Below are 18,824 nucleotides of genomic sequence, written 5' to 3' on the forward strand. Positions count from 1 at the left end.
GAGCCTGGGGGTGTTCAAGGAAAGGCTGGGTGTTGTGCTGAGGGACATGGTTTAGTGGGAGCTGTTGGTAATAGGTGAACAGTTGGACTGGATGATCTTTTAGGTCTTTTCCAACCTTGGTGATTCTATGATTCTATGATAATAGCAACAATCTGAAATAAAACTCAGTATTTAATACTGGAATACCAAGCACAACGGTTCAAATCCCTTAAGACAAGACAAAAGTACTATGACGAAAGTATCAAATAGCATTTTGGATAGATGCTTGACGAGCAGCTATTAGAAGGTCAATATTTCAGGTTGATACAGTAATGTAAAGAGCAGTGTGTAATGCCAACAGTACTGAATGACGTAGTCAAAGTAAAACTGTTTGTCTGTGATAAAAATCTCATCAGGCACACAGATGCCCACACATTAATTCTTGAATGAAACCATAAACCATGTAGGAATATTCTTGATGATCATACATCCTAAAACATTTATAGTTCAATTAAAATGTAACTATAGACTTGAGTGGAAAAAGAATATATCTTTAACACATATTCTCTTTAGCAACTTAAGAAGCTGACAGTGCAAGAGAGGAAAAAGAAAAGACTGGTGCACATGACGTGAACATTATGTTCTGGAATTTGAAAAATAGCAGAGCAACACAACTGTAATGCAAAAAGTCCTTTAAAATGATTAATCAAAATTAGGCTGGCATCAGAAGCAAGTTTCTGTAGCAGTTTTGGAGCAGATGGCAAAGACAAAACTAAGTTTAAAGACAAGGAATTTTCTGTTACTGCTGGTGATACATGGAGAAACAGCAGAGGGCATCCACTAGCAAGGGATGACTTTGTAAGTCACTCATTGCTGTTTAAAAGGCAGGTGAACAGAATGGAGCGACATGGTGTAGGGATACTATTAAGTTTATATTTCTGTTTATTAACTGAGAAACCTACTGAAATATCATAAGATACTGTCTACATTACACACAAGAACACACAACATACTGGAAGGACCCTGCTCAATACCCATGAGCAAATATGCTTGACAATTAATGTTTTAATTAGTAACTCTGTTTCCAGAAACACTCAAGCAAACCAAACCATTTCCTGATGCAGGGGAAGAGGCAGTATGGCAGCTGTTACCTTATATACACAGTCTAGTATGAAAATATAGGTATGGAAATATAGGAGAGAGAAGATGGTAACAGAGATGCTATTCTCAAGGCCTTCTTGCAAGAAATCTCTGAGACTTTATACCTTGTTTTTATTTTCATCTGTTCACATCTCTGCCAGAAACTTGGAGCTAAATGGGATAGTAGTAGTATCCACATATATGGATAACAAAGAATTGCTGTTTATGTAGCCACCTGTTTTAGTAGTTCTGTAGTTTTACATTTGGATTGGTATTTAAATGTGATTGCTTTAGACCTATTTCTTTTCTAGGTCCTTTTGCAGCAAATGGAAGCAGAGAAGCTCCTACAGACTGCAATTCCACACACAAAGTTGTCTAAACTTCCACTTGGAAAAGCATATCTTCATCCATAAACTTGAAAGGGAACATGAGGGACCACTCTTCTTTAGGGTAAGGTTAGCCTCTGTAAATGCTTTTCCCTCCATATTGCCCTAACAAAATTCCACAGGTATGTCTTTGGCACATCTGTGATGGGAGAACCATGTTTCTGGAGTGGAATTATTTAGCTCTCAACCTTGTGGTTAGATGTTATATCTATATACTAGCTACTACCTGCTTTTTATGCTGCTATAAAGATGCTTTTTATAGGTCATTTTATAGGTCATTTTGTCTCTTTTTATGTAAAGCTTATTTTAATATGGGTCCTTGAGTCTGACTTATTCACTAAACTATACCACAATGGTTAATTATAAACAGGGTTGTAGGACAGATGTTGGAAAAGGGAATAAGACATGCATGTTTCCTTACAATTAATTTTAAATGTATTTTAATCAGGGGAATTATACCATGTCTGTAACTTTTCTCCCTAGCCATGGTAGCAGCAACAAATTCCAGATATCTCAAAATGCAGTCACTATCTCCTGCCTAACTTAAACTTCTGGTACAATGAAGCATCAAATGGGGCAGGAGAGACTAGAAATCCCCTATTACTCTTTACCTTGACATCTTAGATTCCTAGTAAGAGTTAGATGAGTAGCAGATACTTTTGTGGGGTTTATTTTGAACAAGAAATATTCCAGTAGCAATTCATATTTAAACTTAACTTAAAATTGAAACAATTAAACCTGAGTTGTATTTTTCAAGTCTTTTGATTCCAGACAAAAACTCACTCTTGTGGATTTTTGATGGGGTGAAGGCTTAACAAAGCAAAGCATATGAAACACACTTACCTCTTTTAAAGCAGTTTTTCATTTCATTTCTTGCAGCAAGGAATATTTTGAAATAAAAATTCTATTATGAAGTTACAAGTCAAGAAATTTTGCTTCAAACATTAAAATATTTTGGTATTTCTACACTATGCTACACTTGATCTAAGCCTTCATGGCTGAGGTACTAAAGTTGAGAAACGGTGGTTCTTTTTCCTTTTTCATACAATTTATTTCTTGTTCAACAAAAATGCTGAAACATCCCAGTCACAGAAAAAAAAAACCCTGTAACTGAGTTGCAATTCATTGCATGCCATTAAAAATTCACCCAGCAAAGCGTTAAAAGTCCTTGATTCAGTTTCAGTGTTTATTGACCTTTCTATTGCTCCTATTATATCACTGATTTCTAAATACAAACAAGTTAAATACCGCATAAGTCATATGATAGACAGTAGATGTTTTTTTCTGAGTGCAAACCTGAGCTTAACTGAGTGAAACTCACTGAGTGAAACCCACGTGTTGGAATGGAGATATCTACCCTGTCTAGTGCTACAGACTGCCTGAAAGCAAATCAAATGCAATTCAGCATAGCATCCCAAGATGAGTGACAGGGCTACAGGATATGCTGACTGCATATCTACATCAGGCAGTGAGCCAGGCTGAAGTTGGCATCACTCCTCCTCTCACAGAGGCATGCAGCATGTGCCCTGAGACTTTTGGACGTACAAAAACTATGCCAGGCCAAGAAAGGAGTTTGAGTGGTCAAGAAAGCATTGGTTTGTGTGCTAAAGCTATGATACCATTTCTCTTTTAAATACCTGTAATTACCTTATTGTATGTACACTGACAAAAAGGCAATGGGAAGGCAAAAAGTCATCAGAAACAAGCCAGTAATTTCGGTTTACACTCACCAAAGAAAAAATGAAAAAAACTCACAATGCTGTTCTTGGCATATGGCTTAAGTATTACCGCAAATAAAAAAGTCAGGAAGCTATTCCAGTAATATCTATGTTTAAAGTAGATAAAACGCACAATCAGTGTGTTTGCAGATATTTCTTTAGAGTTAAGTTGAATTCCCTCCATGCTTGGGAGAAAGGAAGATAAATAAATTGTATGGCTGCCTCAGTAAAATCCAGGTAGAACTGTTGCATGAAGACAAACCTTTGAAAGAAATATTTTATTTGAAGAAAAGAAGAAGACTTAGAGAAGACTAAAGTACTTAAACTTGAAATTCGTTAAACTAAATGAGGCAGCGTCTCTTCAAGCTACTAGATCATAGCTAGAATTGTGTGTTGGTAGATTCACAGGACTGTGAGCGAAATTTAGGAGAGTGGCTCATCCTACCTTTCTTTTATTTTAAATGCGTTGTTTTTGTGTATGGGAATATGTACTTAAATGATTTCCTCATGTAAACTAAGTGATGGTAAGATTGAAAGAATGTAAATACTATAGGTATTGATGTTGAAAAATGTGCAGTAGAGGGAGTTGGCAGGAAGGAAAAGATTAAATAAACTGAGAATCTGGCCAGATTTATTATTGTACCCGTACCATGCTGTTCAAGTCAGCTTTCCACCAGTTAATGATTACCGGCATGCGTCACTCCAAGATCGCTGTAAGAGAAAGATTAGTGAAGAGTCTGTTTCTCAGTTCCCAAGACAATTTCTCCACAGTCCTCTCAAATTAAAACATCTTGCAGAACAGGAGGTATCCTCCTCCATTCCACAAAACATGCAGATAATTACTTCACTTAACATAATTCCTCAGGACCTCCAGGACACCACCAGCCTCACTGTCTCTGCTCATCCATCCCTAGCATTGCCCAGGGCTGAGGACGCCTGATGCTCGTCCTGCTATGGGCAGCCATGGGCCCACATGCCCAGTGTCAGCCTACTGCCTGCCGCAGGGAGTTGTTCCTCATCTGCCCTGCTCCCTGGTGGGTGGGGACAGGCTCTGTCCTGACAGACCCTGTGGAGAGCAGGTGGCCATTCTAAGCCCTGGCACCTTCCCTTGGTAGCCAGGATATTTCCCAAATAGCTGAGGCCAAGATGTTACGATAGTTTCCCCCACAATCAGAATAACCTCCCCTCTTTGTGTTCTCCAGTTGCAGATGCCCTCAACAAGCCTCATAAATGCCTTTCTTTAATCTCAGTGACTGAGGATTACTTCTTGCATTTAAATCACTTGCCTCGTACTATTTTAATTCTTTAGTTCTTTGCTCTCCTCACCAGCAGCCCCGTAGCTGTTTTTTTTCTACTTCCTAGAAAGTTCTGTTCTTCCCTACCTCTTTGTTCCTGTACTGTACTAAGAAAAAGCACAGTCAGCAACACGCTGTGTCAACAGAGCATGAAAAAGCCTTCCAGAACAGTGGATAATGCAAAACAGTTCCATAAAGCCCTCACGCACACAAAGTACCTCTAGAGGACTGCATTAAGTGCCAGAGTCCTCTACATTAAGTAGATGATTAAAGGAGTAATGTAGACTTAAGTACATTAATGTAGACATTAAATCTATATTATTTGATAAATTTGGACTGCTAACTGGGAATGATCTTTATTTAACTGTAGCCTGTAGAAGGCTGGCATGTGGAAAAGAAAATGCTAGGAAGTAATGAGATATACTGGCTAGAACAGGGAAAGAGTGTGAAAAGGACTGGGTAAAACAAACTGGAAATAAAAAAAATGCAAGGGGAAGAAGGTATTTTGAATTAGGACTCTAGAAAGTCTTGAATGCCTCAGCCCTTATTTTAGCTTCCCCAAATTTGCATTCAGCTACCATCTATTACTGTTAAGAAAAGGTTGGGAAGAGGAGGGAGGGGATGGGAAGAAAGCAAAGGGAAGGGATTTATATGTGGGATTTATGGTGATTGTCCACCATTGTCTATGCTTGAACAATAATTTTGTCTGTTCAAAACAGACTGCTGGCCATCATAAGCTTCTTGCATTGAGTCTAGCAGATGGAGAAAGACTAAAATGCTCTTGGTCTCCTCTGCTGCTAAATCCATGCAGGATTTAGGAGAGTACCTTAATCACCAAGCTATATATGATATAAGGCAAGGAAGGAGGAAGCAGGCATTAGCAAGTGGATAGAATAAACCAACCTTGCCAAGTTAGGCTGTACCACTTGTAGGAAGTAACTGAAGATTAATCAAGCTCTAGAAGGAAGGAAGGAAGAGGAAATGAGACTTTCTCTAGCAGACATGGTGATGTCCCTAACCTTACAAAACACAAAACTTTATTCTAGCTCTTGTTGCAAGGCCTGATTGAGCATTTCATATTAAACAGATACTGTAATAAGCAACCGAGATCCAAGTGAATCTGCACGCTTAATGCACATCTCCCATAATCAATTGACAAGAACCTTGAACACTTTCTCACCCAGACAACATTTATGTAATGTAAAACAGCTTTAGCAATAGATTCTTAAAATGCATGCTGAACAGCCTATGGTGTTGGTAACAGCTGGGGCACTTCCAGAGGGACATGAGGTATTAAACTTCTTGGGCACAGAAGGGACTGAGCATGCACTTCTTGCTTTCTGAATGCTCCAGCCATTCCCATAATGTACTCATTAAATTGTATTGTCTATTTTATTTGCCTCTAAGCATTGCCCATAAAAGCTGTGACTGTGACATTGCATAGCTACAGAGGAAGGAAGACACTTTCAGAAGAAATTTGATTCTTTTTGTTTTCAAAAAGTCCTCTCTTCAGTATTGGTGTTAATTAAGGCTGAACACACTAAAGCTTCAATATTGTCATCTTCCTCTAGCAGTGCCTGCTCTGGCAGTTAGTGCAGCCTAATATGAGCAGCAGATCTGCAGAAGCAACAGTCAGTAGTGAGGACTAGATTTCCAGATTTCACCTATGTTCAGGTTTTATGTCAGACTAACTCTAGCCTGATACTGTGGACAGAATGTCATTAGTGACTGCAGCATACTCAGGCACTCTTAGGACATACAAAACTGAAGCATTCATATCTCTTTTTCCAAAAGAGATATGTCCACAGTATGTGTGCCCGCATCAAGATGTTCTCAAGATAATTTCATTTTTGGGGAAGGAAAATTGGGTGTCTTGGCAAGTCTACTGGCAAGTCTTGAGGGAAAAAGTCTTTCCAGAGCTTGGTGTCAATGTACTTTGGAGAACAGTGATGCCACTCTGAACCAGCAGGACTCCTTGATGGACATTAGGTGTTGTGAACATGCAGCAGCCATTTCCTCCATTGCATCTGCAGAATTATTTTCTTTAAATATACACTATTTCAAATGTTCCTCCCTTTCATGTAAGCTGCATGGCATTTCTTTTGGAAAGAGTAATTAGAACCCCTGTGGAGAAGAGGAAGAAAATTGGGAAGGCTCCCAGTACAGGAAGAAGGATGTGGAGCTGTTGAAATGGGTCCAGAGGAGGGCCATGAAGGTGGTCAGTGCTGGAGCACCTGTCTTGTAAAGAAAAGTGGTGGGAAGTGGGCTTGTTCAGCTTTGAGAAGGCTTTGAGATGACCCCATTGCAGCATTCCAGTACTTGAAAGGACCTTATAGGCAGAAGGGGGACCGACTTTTTACATGGTCTGATAGTGACAAGGGGCAATGGCTTTAAACTAAAAGAGGAGAGAGTGAGGCACTGGCCCAGGCTGTCCAAGCAACTGTGGATGTCCCATCGCTGGAAGTGTTCAGTGCCAGGTTGGATGGGGCCCTGGGCAGCCTGAGCTGATGGGTGGCAATCTTGCTGATGGCAAAGGGCTGGAATTCAGTGATCTTTGAGGTCCCTTCCAACCTCAGTCATTCTGTGACTCTGCATGACCTGCCCTGCTGCACCGATTAGCCTGCGTGTCAAGCTGAATGCGGACAGCGCCGGGCTGAAAGGCTCTGCGGCACAGCGAGCCGTGCTGGATCCACACGAGTAAGAGCAGGAGGGGAGGAGGAGGCCCCGGAAGAGGGGAGCTTTCCTCTCGCGTGAGGGACCGCCCGGGCCGGGGGCGGGCAGCAGCCGCAGCCCCGCACCCCTTCCACGTCCGGCGGCCGGCTCTCGGCGTGCCCCCGCCCGCCGCCCGAGGTGAGCGCCTGTTGCGCCGCGGCTCAGCCCTGCTGATGGGAAGTGAGCGGGAGCGGGAAGGCCGCCCGCCGGAGCCGGCGGCTTTGGCCGGGTGATGGAGCTCGGCTCAGGGCCTCCCGCAGGGCCCGGCCTGCTCAGCCGCCTGCCGCGGGCCCGGCCTGCGGGCGCGGTCAGGGCTTCGGGGTAGCGGGCGGCCCGGGGGACAGGAGCCCAGCCCGGCGTCCTACCCCGGGGCCTCGGCTCCTGCTCGGAGGGGGATGGCTTTGCCCCTGTCGTGGAGTAAGCCTCAGCATGGAGTGCGTCTTAACGCGGCCTCCTCAGAACTGCTCGTTTGGGCACTTGAGGCTCCGTGTCCAGAGGCTGTGTTAGAAATGTGGGTTCTGATCCACCTGTGTCTTTCCAGGGCCGCCTGGGCAGCGCAAGGACTCACCCAGGACAGGCACACAGGCAGCGCTTGTCACGGTTCAGTTATAGCGAGTTTAGTCAGGGCAGCATGAAGCTCTGCATGGATGTTCTTAACTAAATATGTCAGTTGAGGAAAATAATCCACAGGTTTGGTTTAAGTTTGCTCGTTTAAAACAACTGTATTTTAGTTAAACCTGTGCATATAGGAGTTAAAGTCAGACTCTTATGTCATGTGTGCTTTTTCAAGCTCCTGCTTGACACGCTGCAGGCGTGGTAGTTCATGAAATTCTCTTGTTTTCTAAGTAAAGAAATTTATCTTAGGTCAAGCGTATAGGGCATGTTAGGCTCAAAGGTCTTGGGGTGATGGATTTCATTATATGTAACTGTGGTTCCTATTACTAGAAGCATACTCTGCTATAAATTTTCGAAATTTTTTTAAGGTGTTCATGGCACTTATTTAGTATGTGAGCATTTTTTTAAATCTAGCTACTTGCAAATAAAAGTGTATGTGAGAAAATTCTGCTTTCTCACCGATGTGAGATTAATACTACATTTTGCTGAAATGTTGTCATTTCAGCACATCTGTAGATATCTCTGTGAAATTTAAAAAATGACATTGCAAGTGATGGAAGATAATGAGGGAACATGTCCTGAACCATAGTTATTGTAGTAAAATGTGACCAGCAGGCTTAAGGTAGGTGGTCCAAAAAACAGGCAGTAGTGCCAAATCTTTTAAAAGATTGCTTTCAGCTATGGTGGCTTGAACCAACAAGCAGGAGAGCTTGCTGTCCTTCATTCTTGATACTAATTTCACTGTTCTAGCTTCCACTATATTTCAGTTCACTCTGTAGTTCAATGAGACCTTTTGCTGGGCGTAGGTATTTTCTTGGAAAGGTTGATTTTCAACTGTTTTACAAGCATGAGAGTGGCAGAAGGGTGTAACTTTTCTTTGTGCCGACAAAGCAAGAGAGACATTCTCATGGTTCTTTGTGAATATGAAAAAGAAGAAGCTTCCTTCAGATTTCCCTTTGAGCAGGAGTGTGAAGAATTGGAGAGGCTGGTAGCGCTTGAGTCTTCTATTGCTAAAGTGTGTGTGATTCTCCCTGTGACTAGTCTGGGTCTCTCTGATACTGGCTGGAGTTTGATAGCTGAGGGCTGAAGGAAAGGCCAGGGTCTGTGCTGTGAACCAGAGATGCATCCTGTTGTTGTGGCTCAAGTGTGTGTCTGTGTTGGTCGCTGACTACAGGAAAGGTACAAGTGTTCAGTATCATACCTGCATTTCTCCTCACCTGAGGTCCATCTTTTTGCTGCACGAGTCTGGTACATGCCCACATTTCTTTTAGAAGGAAAGGCCATATGCAGCCCTGCTTGCCTTCTGGCACAGAGTCAAAATACAGCCAGAGTACATATAAAAAAGTTGTGGTGGGCAGCACAGAGTAACTCTGTCCTAAGGATTACCATGACCATTGGTTGGATGTATGTATTCCAAACTGTGTCTGCAAAAATGAGGGGAGGCTATGTTTGTAGGAACACCTAGTGTGTTTCATTAGATCAATTCACGTATGTGGGAAAAGTAAAAAAGATTTTGGGCACAGCAGACAACTGTATTAAACTACCAAGCTACATAAAACTAAGAGCTTGTGACTTCAAAGGGAAGTTAAAGCTAAAAAACCATTGAGCCAGGCTCTTGTCAGCAGTGCCCTGTGACAAGACAAGAGGCAGTGAAAGCAAGCAGGAATCCAGGGGGTTCCTTCTGAACACCAGGAAACAGTTTAGTGTGAGGGTGATGGAGCACTGGCACTGGTTGCCAAGATAGGTTTTGGAGTCTGCCTCTTTGGACATCTTCAGAAGTCACCTGGATGTGATCTTGGGCAACTGGCTTTAGGTGTTGCGCAAATAACCTCCAAAGGTCTCTTCCAACCTCAACCATCCTATGATCCTGCTTTTCTTACGTTAGTACATAAAACAGTGTTGTTCTAATTTGCATGGAAGTAGACATATGTTGTGATTTAGTGGTTGTCACACCATTGTTTTTATTGGAGTGGGCATTGTAAAAAAACGTAGATGAGAGAGTTGAGGCTCATTGCAAGTCCTATGTGAGGAATTCCTAGGAGTTGAGTAGATTAAAATCTTAAGGGAAGCCTGAGGGATGTGAAAAGGGGGCTGAGGAGAGCTAGCAGGATTAGGGTTCTAACATGAACAACAAAATGAGGTTGAAGAAGCTGGGCTTATTTAGTCTGGTGAAGAGAAAGCAAAGAGGCATTGTAATAGTGCCTCACAGTTGCTTGAAGAATGGTTACAAAGATGTCAGAACCAATTTCTCCTTGGTGGTAGGAGGTGGTAGGTGAGACACTAGGAAAAATGTTTTCACCAGGAGGATAGCACAGCCAGGTATCAGGTTGCCCAGAGAGGTCATGGACTGGCTTTTGGAGCCACGCAGAAGCCACAGCTGCTCTGCTTTGAAAAGAGGGTTGGACTGGAACTTTACCAGAGGTCTCTTATGAACAATATTTCTGTGAGTTTATGATATAGGATGTAGATGAACCTAGAAGTGTATGCTGTGTGAATGTTACTGGAGAGGTGTGTGTCTGGGAAGGACCCCAAGTGTGTTTAAAGTGTGTGTGATGAAAGGACTGTAAGGACAGGTAGATGAAAACATAGAATGTGACAATATGGCAGAGGCAGCATTGGGGAATGATATATTAAGAAACAGTGAGAGGAAGAGCAGATTTTTGGAGAAGAGTAATAAATCATAGAATCATAGGGTGGCCTGGGTTGAAAAGGACCATCAGCAGGACCATGAAAATGATCATCTAGTTTCAACCTCCTTGCTACATGCAGGGTCGCCAACCAGTAGAGCAGGCTGCCCAGAGCCACACTGATTCTATGATTCTATGTTGTGGGGCCGTGGAAAGTCGGTGACAGCGGCTGACAGGAGGGAGGCTGCGAGCGCCACTGGGGTCTGTGCACGGAGCAGCCAGCTGAGGCAGTGGGGCGCAGCGGATGGACGTTGAGAGTAGTGCCACAGGTACCGGTCCTGCGGCGGGGCTGGAGAACGCTGCAGGACGGCAAGAGGCGGGAGGGGGCAGCGGGTAGGAGCCGTGGCGGGGCGGTGGGGCGGGGCGGGACGGTCCGCGGGGCCGGGCCTCACTTCCCGCTCCCCTCCGCGCAGGCCCGGGCCGCGGCTGCCATAACAACGCGGAGGACGCCGGCACCGAACGGGACGCGAAAGACGGTCCGGACATGGTGAGTGCTGTGGTGGGTGGTGGGCCGGCCGGGCTCGGTGCGGTTCGTTCTGAGCCGCCTCTTTTCACCCCTCTCTCCCGCAGCCCTTCACGGAGCGCGCCTATTTCCCGGCGGGAGCGGCCGCGGCCGGCTCTGGATCGTTTCCCGCCTTCCAGTTCCGCGGGCGCCATGAGGGCCCGGACTGGCGGCGGCTGAGCGCCGTGGACGTGGGCCGGGTGTGGCGGGAGGGCGACGTGGCGGCCCTGCAGGAGCACCTGGAGCACGTCACCTTCTGCAGCGCCGAGCGGGAGCGCTGCCCGCACTGCCAGGGCCCCGCAGACCCGCTGCTGCTCAAGCTGCTGCGCCTGGCTCAGCTGTGCACCGAGTACCTGCTGCACTCTCAGGAGTACCTGAGCGCCCAGCTCAGCAGCCTAGAGGAGGCTCTGTGCGCGGCCCAAGCCCAGCGCGACCGCCTGGCCGAGGAGGTGGCCCAGCGTGCCCAAGAGGTCAAGGGGCTGAAGGAGGAGTGCCGGCGCAGGAAGAAGATGATCAGCACCCAGCAGATGATGCTGGAGGCCCGAGCTAGCTACCACCAGGTGAGAGGAGAGGGACTGTGTTCATCTTAAAACAGCTGCTGTAACGAGGGTTCTGACAACAGGGATAAGCTGACAACAAGAACTAAAGATATTTTTGGAAAAAAAGAGAATGGGAAGCTTTAAGTTTGCTGAGAAAGGCATAATGACCCTGTAGGTGATAACTGAGAATAATTTATTTTGCTACAAGGAAAGATGTTTAAAGAGTGAACGTTCAGTTAGTTAGCTGATAGCCTGATTATTATGAATTCTGGCAAGTGATGTCGTTATGACCTTGATTAAACCAGCTAAACCATTTTTGGGACCTAGTTCTCCTATGAACATCTTCCAGGTATCCTAACCTAAAATTGAGTTCTACTTAGACTTGTTCAATTGTATGCAGGTATTCAACTTCTGACAGAAATTCTACTGTGTTTTGGTAGTGAGAGGAATGTGTGGAAGTTAAATCATTCAGGCATGTAAGGGACGAGTCCTAAGTGACTGTACTGTGAGCTTTAGACAGTGCCCCAAGAGACAGTTGAGCCACAGTGAAGAACCTAGTGTCATTTAATGTGAGTGGTATCTCAGCCACTTCTGGAACTGAAGCAAGAGAAGGGTCAAGAAACGGTCAAGTCATAGGGAGGGCCTGGTGTCTTAACCAATCCTGGAACTGGGGCATGTAAGTAGGGGCTATGGGATGGATTCTCTTCCCCATACAACCCCTTTGACTGATCTGATCCTGGATCCAAGGCTGGTGATATCTGTCTCTCTTTCTCTCTTTTCTTCTCTTGAAGTTGTTAATTGAGACAAAGGCTTACTTTGATTTCCTATACAACCACAGAGCTTAGGCAGATGTAGCTGTGAGAAGGCCAGTGTCTACAGGATAACTGTTCTGTGGAAACCTCCCATTGTACTTGATGTTTATGCACGGACCTGGAGTGCTATTTCACCTTAATCCATCCTGAGGAGATTTGCAAATCTTAGTCAGTCTCCCCACAGGTGGGATGTGATATATTAGTTTGTGTCACGGACAGGATCCCCTCAATATTGAAAGGTATCCCTTAGCATGAATGCTCTGCCCAGTATGTGTGAGTGAAGAGAGCTGGGAATTGGCCTCAGCTATAAGCTGTGAGAGTTACAGGCAGTGGCAAGCTGTGGCTGCCCAGGAAATGGTGGTGCTTAACTGCTCCCCTGTTTTTGAAAAATTGAATATAAAGTTTGCCTCACCTCCTTAGGAATAGCATGGGCCCATATTTATATTTAAGGTCAGGCTGGATGTGGTTCTGGGCAGCCTCATCTAGTGGTTGGTGATCCTGCACATAGCAGTGGGTTGAAACTAGATGATCATTGTGGTCCTTTTCAACCCAGGCCATTCTATGATTCTATGGCTGGCTTGTGGCTATGATTCTTGTGGCTCTGAGCCCCACTGAGCTGCCCGGTTCTGATGGGCTGTGTTTGCCTGCTGGGTGAGAGGTTGAAGTGCAGGCGCTGGGCTGCTGTCACAGACATCTGAGAGTGCTGCATCATCTGTATCAAATCTTGTTTACTGTCAAGTGGTCCATAGCCTTGGATTTGCTCTTGACGCATCTGAAGTGTTGGATATATACACACACACACACACACACCCAAAAGCCCACGATACAGGTGCTGCTTCTTTCTGTTGCCTGTGTACCTTATGGTCAGGAAATTCCTAGAGTACATACAGCAGCATTGATGCTAGGGTGTAGCCTGTCTGCAGGCCAGTTGCCACTTTTCTGCAGTAGTGTTCTCCAGGCACAAAGTTTTTGCCCCTTATGTAACTCAGGAGCAATTCACGTTAGGAACACCAGTGGCATAGCTCATCCCTAGCACAACAGTCTGCTCCTTTAGCATATTTCCCAAGAGCCTTAGTGTGTTGCCATCTTTACTTATTTATTTATTTGATGAGGGAATTGTTGTTCTGGATGTAATAGAGTGGTTTGAAAATTTGTCAGCTTCAGCATGTTTCAGGACTGCAGATTCTAGTTCAAATATAATCTGAAGTCTGAGGAGTGTACTGGGTGAAGACCTGATGTAAGATTTCAGGGTAGCTCTTTTTATTTACAAGATTAAAGTTTTGTGGTTTTTTTTTTTCCTTTTGTTAAAATCTTGGAATACTAACATTTCTGGTTGTTGAAATTCTCCTTAGCCACACCATAGTTAAAGCACTGAGCCAATACAAGTTTTCTTATGGTATGCCCACACTTAGACTCACCGTCTAGCATCAGTGTCCTCAGGCTAGCAAAGTTCTTGCAACTGGGCAAAGGCACCTCCCACATCCAATTCTGAATCCCATAAGAAAACAGCTCCTTCCTTTCCTGCAAAAAGGCAGGGAACATAAGTCACAGGATTTATTTTGTTGGAGGTTCATAGGGATGTTTGCACAGTTTTCAAAATGTGGTATAGCAGCCTTAACTGTGAGAAGCAGCAATTTTCCACTTCTAGCTGCTAAGCTGACTCAAGTGTTTCTGTAAGGAAATGCAGGCTTCATGCCGTGGGAGTAAACATACATATTGTAGACTTGATGGGAACATTGCCTCAATGCATGCATTTGAGTGTTAGAATCACAGAAAAGTTTGAGTTGGAAGAGACCTTTAACGGTCATCCAGTCCAACTCCTTTGCAATGAACAGGGACATGCACAGCTAGATCAGGGTACTGAGAGCCCTGTCCATCCTGACCTTGGATGTCTTTAGGGACATCCACCACTTCTGTGGATGGACTGTCTTAAGGACAAGCTGATACCATTTTAAAAAAGCCTTATTACAACTTACAGAGCAGAGTCTGTACTGAGTTGCAAAAGAAAGCTGATCATGTGCAGCATTGTACATGCAAACTTATGTAATTCTCATGCTGTGATTGCCAGCTAAATGTTACCAAGTCTTCCTGAAATGTTGGTGGGATACAGCTGTCTCAGTGGAAGCTGAAGAGCTTGGTAGCAAGTTTAGCTCATCACTTCTCTTTGGTGGCATTCACAGTAACACAGAAATTGGAAATTATTTCTCATTTTTAGTTTCATTTCCCTCTTTCCTCTCTATTAGTAAATTCTCATCAATGTAAGTTACTTAGTTTCATGTGGGAAGAGAACATTCAGTTAACTGTGTTACATTGAATAAATTCTGCAGTTCCAGCAGTGGTTTCAGGACTGTGAGTCTGAATGCCAGAGTTAAAATGAACTCTTTTCGGGGTTTGTAAATGCAAGGCAGTAGAGTGTTCAGTAAGTGTTAAATTTATGATCTATCTGTGCTATGATCTTGGCATAACTACAGTGCCAGATGATAGGAAGTTTGCAGTTGTTCCTTGGGGTTAGTTCAGATTTCTTCTTGTTCACCCAGAATCTTGGTTGTTTTGTAGATGTCTCTTAGTATCTATTCACATCTTTAGTTTTTCAAGTGCAGGCACACTTTCTTTCTCTTAACTGTAATATGGAACTCAAATTTAATGGCTTTAATCTACCACTAAAGTAAACTCAACTGTGAAATGCTACAATAAAATAATTACCTAAATGTCTTAAATTTATGACTCTTGCCAACGCCTTTTGTTTTATCTGAAATTTTTATTGTAATACATTTTTCACTTTTTGATGCTTTGCATACAATTATTTATCTGTTTATGCACCACGTTGCTTGACACACAGCACATTGTATCTAACACAGCGACTGGTAGCTACAAGGGTAGTGCTACATAATTCAGACCCTAGATATTGCCTGTGTTAGTCCTGTTCCCTGCAGTAAGAGCTTGCTTTCACTAGCAGCACCAACCTGACATGAAGTTTGCGCTTGAATGAATAACATGATTTCACAGCCAATTTAATTCCCTAAGTGTTGTGCAATCTGTTACACTGTAAGCTCCCTCTTGGTTTGGTAGCAGTGCTGTGCTGTTGTACTGTTTGTCTTGGCTTTGGTTTTTGTGTTTGTGTGTATTTGTTAGGGTCTTATGTCTGCATTTGTCCATCAAAATTTGTTTTAATGGTTCATAGTTTCAGGGTTTACTGGAAGATACCTCACTATTACTGATAGTATTTTCAATATTAGATGAAATCGTAGAATAGTCTGGGTTGAAAAGGACCACAATGATCATCCAGTTTCAACCCCCTGCTATGTGCAGGGTCGCCAACCACCAGACCAGGCTGCCCAGAGCCACATCCAGCCTGGCCTTGAATGCCTCCAGGGATGGGGCATGCACAGCCTCCTTGGGCAAACTGTTCCAGTGTGTCACCACCCTCTGTGTGAAAAACTTCCTCCTAATATCTAACCTCTCAGTTTAAAGCCATTCCCCCTTGTTCTATCACTATCCACCCTTGTAAACAGCTGTTTCACTTCCTGTTCATATGTTCCCTTCAAGTTCTGGAAGGCCACAAAGAGGTCTCCCCAGAGCCTACTCTTCTCCAGGCTAAACAAGCCCAGTTCCTTCAATGTTTCCTCACAGGAGAGGTGCTCCAGCCCTCTGATCATCTTAGTGGTCCTCCTCTGGACCCGCTCCAAGAGCTCCATGTCCTTCCTGTACTGGGTTGCCGAGGCCTGGATGCAGTACTCCAGATGGGGCCTCACAAGAGCTGAGTAGAGAGGAACAATCACCTGTCTCTTCCTGTTGGCCACCCATTTTTAATGCAGCCCAGAACACAGTTGGCCTTCCAGGCTGTAAGTGCGCACTGCTGGCTCATGTCCAGCTTCTCTTCTCCCAGGATCCCAAGTCCTTCTCCGCAGGGCTGCTCTCAAGGAGATCTTCCCCCAGTTTGTATAAATATGAAATCTGGAACTTTGATTTTGATGACAAGGTCTGGAATCCATTGGGTCAGTATTTATATGTTCATATCACAGTACAGAAAGAAAAGGATTCAGCTGAGTATTTGAAAAAGAATTCTGAGAAAAGGTTTCTCATTCCTTCTGTCTAAATCAGTTAGGGGCTTTGATTCACAGTCTTATCAGTACGTTCCAGAACATGTAAATAAAGCTCCTGTTCTTGTGTTTTCTATCTGTTTCTAATATTCTGAACATTACAGTGATATACTTTGAAGGTGATAAACTTTTTTCCAAACAGTTGGAATTTAAGTTGGACTTCAGATGTGACTGTGAAGTAGAAATTGTCATACATCCCATTAGAATGCAGGACAAGTTATAAAACAAACCTATTGCTTTTTCTGTTGTTTGTTTTCTTTTTAATTTGCTTTGTTTCTTTGTTTTTTTGATGAAGTTTGCAATAAAGGAACTTAGTAAAGTTGTCTATGCAGATGATGAAGGATTATCCTGAGAGTTCCTTGGCTTTTATTAAGAGCCAAAACCTATCAAGACGTAATAACTTTTATCAGTGTTTGACTTTCTTCTTTGTTTGTGTCTTCCACATTATTACTTTTATTACTTTTTTTTTTTTCTTTTCCTTTTTAACTCAATTCCTTTTTTGCTTGTCTGGGAAAATAATAATGAGATGAGAGATCAAGACTTAGAACAGTCTTTCTGCATAGATTTTCAATATACTTTTGATGTCTGGACAAAATAATATAAACACTGCTATATATACCAAGTAATAATAATTGTTATCTGTTTTTTGTAGTGTCAGTTCTGTGAGAAGGCTTTTATGAACTATTCCTTTTTACAAGGTCATATGCTAAGGCGTCATCCAGAAGAATCTCAGATTGGTATGTACTTCAGTTCTTTACAGTGCCTTTTCAATCTATTCCTGCTGAATACTTCAGTCAGCAGCAGACCTCAGAGCACAATTGTTTTTCTTTAGCTATACGTGTTATAAAGGAGTAGGTAAACATGAACACAGTGCAGTAACAAAAACTCATTCTGTGAATCTAGGTGAATGACTAGTACAGAAATAATCCAGCTTACCTGAAATCAGTTTCGATAGGATCAGACTCTCCTGGACTAAGCTGACTGTAAAAATATGATAAGAACAAGAAACTGTCGAGAATAATCCAGCTTCATGTATCTGTGGTGATTTTGGTTGCTATACCACTTTTATTCTTTTCTCTCTTAATTCAAAAGCATTTAGTTTCAAAAGTACTGCTCTTAAAGTTTGCTTCGTTCATTCCTAAATTCTCCCCTTCCTAGTACACTGCATGCTTGTGATTTCTACTAAGGACTAGCATGTATCAGGAAGGGGCAGTGACTGGATAGGAGGAAAAAGAAGAGCATTAATGAGGAAAGAGAAAGGGAATCATCTTGCAAGGTGTGAACTGCATCTTATCAAGCAAATAAGAAAAACAAGAACAGTGAGTGGTTTTCCACTGGTAGAGTGGAAGAAGGAAAAATCTCCCGTGGACTTTATGGTTCATAAAAAAAAGGTTGTGAAAGGAGCTGCAGAGCCAGTTGAACTAACTATCATATAAAGAGTTAGCCAGAAACTGTTGTATTTGTTTCACATAGTTATTCTCTATAATGTAGTTATACTCTGTAATGTAGTTGTACTTCATAATGTAGTTATACTCTACGTTGTGCTTGGATTCCCAGATGATGAGCAGCATAGTAAATCCTTGGTAAACTGATAAAAGAGGTTATAATTTTGACATATTTTAAACTTGAAACATTTTTAAAGTCCTTCACAATGGCATTCCCACTCACTCCAGATAAATAATTAGCTAGACTTGTTATAAAAGTTACTTAGAACAAATTGAACCTAACAGAAATGATTAATTGAGGTCCACTTAGTCCTTCACAGGTTCTTCTTGGAGTCTGTATTCCTTAGACACAGAGACTTCTTAGAGTCTGTGTTGCTTAGATTCCTATGGTACACCTTAAAATTAGTTGATGTAATGCTGTTCTTGCCAGTGGTTTATAAAACTACTTCACCTGTCTCTAATATTGGTATTTTTCGGTCTTTATCTTCAAATAATTTTAGCGGTCTGGAGAACATATGCATTTAAAAGCTTCTTTGGTGAATGTTGATAGTTAGAAGGGAAGTAATTTGAGTCATGCTTGATGAAGATGTCACACTATAGTGAAGCATTTGTGGTAAGGGACACTTTTACAGAAATTGCAACCAATGTTTTTAAAATCAGGTTTTTTGTCTTGTTTTCCTAGCAGAACAAAAGAGGAAAGCGAAGACAGACAAATTGCAGGATGAGATTGAGAAACTGAAGGAGCAGTTGCAGCTCACCAAATCCCAGTTAGAAGCAGAACAGCAAGCTAACATGGTCAGATTTTCCAAGGTAATGTATACTGAATAACATGAACTTCAGAAAGGAGGTAGTGCCTTAGTCTGTGCTCACTCCTTTTGTAGCTAGAATGGAGCA

The 18,824-nt window shown here is 42.9% G+C and overlaps 1 protein-coding gene across 6 annotated transcripts in view; it reads left to right on the forward strand.

The window, feature by feature from the left end:
* Window positions 1–1,430: 1,430 nt before the first annotated feature.
* The window catches only part of DZIP1 (DAZ interacting zinc finger protein 1), a 45,976-nt gene continuing 28,582 nt past the window's right edge, over window positions 1,431–18,824 (forward strand). The window contains exons 1-6 of one of the 6 annotated variants that reach the window (XM_048933188.1): window positions 7,312–7,368; window positions 10,615–10,801; window positions 10,946–11,019; window positions 11,103–11,594; window positions 17,138–17,222; window positions 18,613–18,740. In XM_048933188.1, coding sequence (XP_048789145.1) covers window positions 10,777–10,801; window positions 10,946–11,019; window positions 11,103–11,594; window positions 17,138–17,222; window positions 18,613–18,740 — 804 coding nt within the window. In that variant the 5' untranslated portion in view covers window positions 7,312–7,368; window positions 10,615–10,776. Of the gene's footprint in view, window positions 1,570–7,269; window positions 7,369–10,614; window positions 10,802–10,945; window positions 11,020–11,102; window positions 11,595–17,137; window positions 17,223–18,612; window positions 18,741–18,824 lie in introns of those variants that run through there. The other 5 variants (XM_048933191.1, XM_048933190.1, XM_048933186.1 and 2 more) reach the window with 5 other exon arrangements.

Source organism: Lagopus muta, chromosome 1 (genome assembly GCF_023343835.1).
Source record: "Lagopus muta isolate bLagMut1 chromosome 1, bLagMut1 primary, whole genome shotgun sequence".
NCBI classification, from domain to species: domain Eukaryota; kingdom Metazoa; phylum Chordata; class Aves; order Galliformes; family Phasianidae; genus Lagopus; species Lagopus muta.